This window comes from Oryza glaberrima, chromosome 2 (genome assembly GCF_000147395.1).
Source record: "Oryza glaberrima chromosome 2, OglaRS2, whole genome shotgun sequence".
NCBI classification, from domain to species: domain Eukaryota; kingdom Viridiplantae; phylum Streptophyta; class Magnoliopsida; order Poales; family Poaceae; genus Oryza; species Oryza glaberrima.
The window spans coordinates 26,796,532-26,799,458 of record NC_068327.1 but is presented as its reverse complement, the minus strand read 5'-3'; the positions used below and the strand labels follow the sequence as shown (position 1 = coordinate 26,799,458).

Genomic DNA, 2,927 nt, shown 5'->3' with positions numbered 1-2,927 from the left:
CTCTACTTTGACCATACGGGTTTCGCATCAAACAAAAAGAAATACGTGTTATAGGTCAACTTAATTTTGTTATTCCCCGGCTCTTAGTCGGCACAAAATGTTTGAGCATGCAGCAAAGACAGATCTAACACTCAAGCTTCTGACACTCCGATTCATGAAAAAATTTCATCAACCAAATGATGAATTCAGGGCATATCCAGAAAAAGAGAAAAAAAATGGAAACCAAAAAATGAAATGGATAAGTCTATCGTGGGTCGTGGCCCATCGCACACCGGCACAGCCACACAAATCACAGCCTCCTTCAAACCGGCAGCCGGCGCCGGCTGCTGATCCTCTCCATCGCCGCCGTGGCCGTGCTGCCGGCGTGCCTCCAAATGACTCCGCCCGGCAGTATCAGCACCACCTCGTCGAACCTTCGGGCCCAGCAAAAACCCTCAATTCCCAAGAAACCGTGTGCTTTCGGAGCGCCACCGAGACACCTGCATCGCCTGTGCAAGAAGAACGCTGCCGTCTCGGTGGCGTGCACCGGGCAAGGCGAACAACGATCCAGCCCTGCCATCGCGGCGCCGCAGGAGGCTCAGGCAGGCACGTTTAGCGTCGAGTTCCGGACACGGGACGGGTGCCGGCTGGGCATCTCCAGGTACCCGGACTTCGCGTACAACGCCCAGGGCGGCCGCGGCGTCGGCGTCGTCGCCAGCAGCGGCGAGGATAGTGGCATGGTTCTGGTCGAGTTCGACGTGTCAAGCCTGTACATCCCGGCGATGTCCGGCGCGACGACCAAGTTCCTCGGGCTGCCGCTGCCGCCGTTCCTCAAGATCGACATCTTGCCCGAGGCTCTCCGCGGAAACATCGATCCAACAAGTGGTCAGGTAATATCCATGTGGTTGTCTCGTCACAGTTATGCGCATGTGTGCTCTAGATTTCTTCAGGCAAGCAGTCAGGCAGAACATCTGAACAATCTCTGGAGAAAAACAGAGCAGAGACATTGCTGTAAGAATAATCACGATCATGAATGATCATGCTCGTTTCAGGTTGATCTGAAGTTCAGGTCGAGGTTCTGCTTCTCGGTTGGAAGCATCTACCGAGCACCGCCGCTGTTCGTCGACACAACGCTGACCTCCGAGGAGTCCAGTGGAGCCATAAGACGAGGAACTGGAGAAAGGATGGACGGCGAAGGGAGATGCAAGCTGGTAGGGGTGGCCGTCGTCGACCCCATTGATGACGTCTTCATGAACACCTTCCTCAGCCTGCCGACCGAGTGCATCGCTTACTTGAACGCCACCATCTCCATCACTGAACCAAGCTGATCTTGCCTGTTTCAGTTGGTTGTATAGATCTTAATGCGTGGTGAAACGCATGAATGTTGCAGGACGAAACTTGCACTGAAAAGAACAGACTGTACTATTGTAGTATTGGCCAAGGGAATGCCTCTTATTCATACAGATTTTATTTTTTTGAACGACTCATTCATACAGATATTATAAAAGTGGTAAATCCTAGAGAGGATTAATTTTTTTTCTTGAAAATCAGAGTAGGTGTTGGGCCATCCGACATTAGTAGATTTTAAATCTGCTACACTTTTGAGGCAGTTCTCATTATCTACAGCTGGACAAATTTTTATCCAATTTTTCACCCTAATAGAATGCACCATAGTGCTAACTGCTAAGGCCCTGTTCGGCAGTGAGTTTAGGGGTGACAACTCTATTGTTTTCCGTTAGCACGTTTTCTAAATTACTAAATAGTGTATTTTTTTCAAAAACTTTTTATATAAAAGTTTATTTAAAAATCAAATAAACCATTTTTTAAGTTTGTAATAATTAACATTTAATTAATCATGTTCTAATGACTTATCTCGTTTCTGTGTGCCATGAAAAAATCCACTCCAACTCACTATCGAACCCAAGCCCAAGTGTCAACAAGTAACCAAAATGTCTTCTCCATTGTAGAAAATTCAATGTATGCCACCTAATCTAGGACGAAATAATAAATTAGGCATCCATCCGATTTGAAGAAAAAAAATAGGGCAATGTTTTGTTGCTTGAAAAATAATGTTTCATAACTTGGAGAAAAATGTTTAAAAAGATGCAACATTCAACAAAATTGATTGCGCCACCAACAACCAATATGTAGAACATCGAAGAAACAAAAATTGCAACATATATTGAGAAAAATTATTGTTGAGCACCTTTGAAATGTTGGAGGACCCGACGCATGCCTATGATAAGGCAGTGTGCATCATGTGCAAGTGCAATATCTGGTAAGACATAGTGAGATAGTCGAACACGTTAAAAGATGGTCTAAAAAAGTTAAAAAAAAAGGAGCTTATTCTCATTGGACAAATAATTTCAGAATGAAAAGTCGAAGGGGGTTCATTGATTAAAATGTTATGTCTTGTATGTCTCACCATAAATATACAACAACAAATTTAATTAAATGTACACATCTTGCCCCCCTCCCCCCCCCCCCCACCCCCGCGGCGCGAATTTGGCTACAAATAGTTTTGTATTGTCATTCATAACTGAATTTAATTTTTTTTCTTCTTATTTTTTAATCGACTTTGGAATTGAAATTTTGCAAGATGATATATGCCTATTATATCAGATTCATTGATTTTGGTTTTTTTTAATAATTATCTGCTTAATATTTAAGGACATATTAGTGTGAGTGCCCTCGAGTTATAAAATATCAACTATGGTGAGCAATTGGATAGTAGACCCAATAGCGGATCCACTGTCCGGCTAGTGCTCGGGCTCGTTGGAGAAATCTATATCTATCTATAACTAATATAAATATTGGTATTTTTCCGGTCGTCACAGTCCGATTGGTCCATCCGTGTGATTTTTTTCGGTCCGATTTCGTCCATCGCCCCCCAAAAAAAAATCAACCACCCTGCCTTTTTCAGTCCAATTTCGTCCGTCGCCCCCAAA

At 44.1% G+C, this 2,927-nt stretch overlaps 1 protein-coding gene across 1 annotated transcript; it reads left to right on the top strand.

The window, feature by feature from the left end:
- Positions 1-213: 213 nt before the first annotated feature.
- Positions 214-1,526, top strand: LOC127763643 (uncharacterized). The gene is made up of 2 exons (XM_052288407.1): positions 214-869; positions 1,032-1,526. The coding sequence occupies exons 1-2, from the start codon at positions 375-377 to the stop codon at positions 1,305-1,307; spliced, it is 771 nt and encodes a 256-aa protein (XP_052144367.1). The 5' UTR covers positions 214-374; the 3' UTR covers positions 1,308-1,526.
- The last annotated feature ends 1,401 nt before the right edge of the window (positions 1,527-2,927 follow it).

What these genes read in the sequence shown, in the direction of transcription:
- LOC127763643 (XM_052288407.1), top strand. Translation starts at nt 375, where the DNA reads ATGACTCCGCCCGGCAGTATCAGCACCACCTCGTCGAACCTTCGGGCC. An exon ending in TCGATCCAACAAGTGGTCAG is followed by an intron (nt 870 to 1,031) that starts GTAATATCCATG and finishes TGCTCGTTTCAG; the next exon opens with GTTGATCTGAAGTTCAGGTC.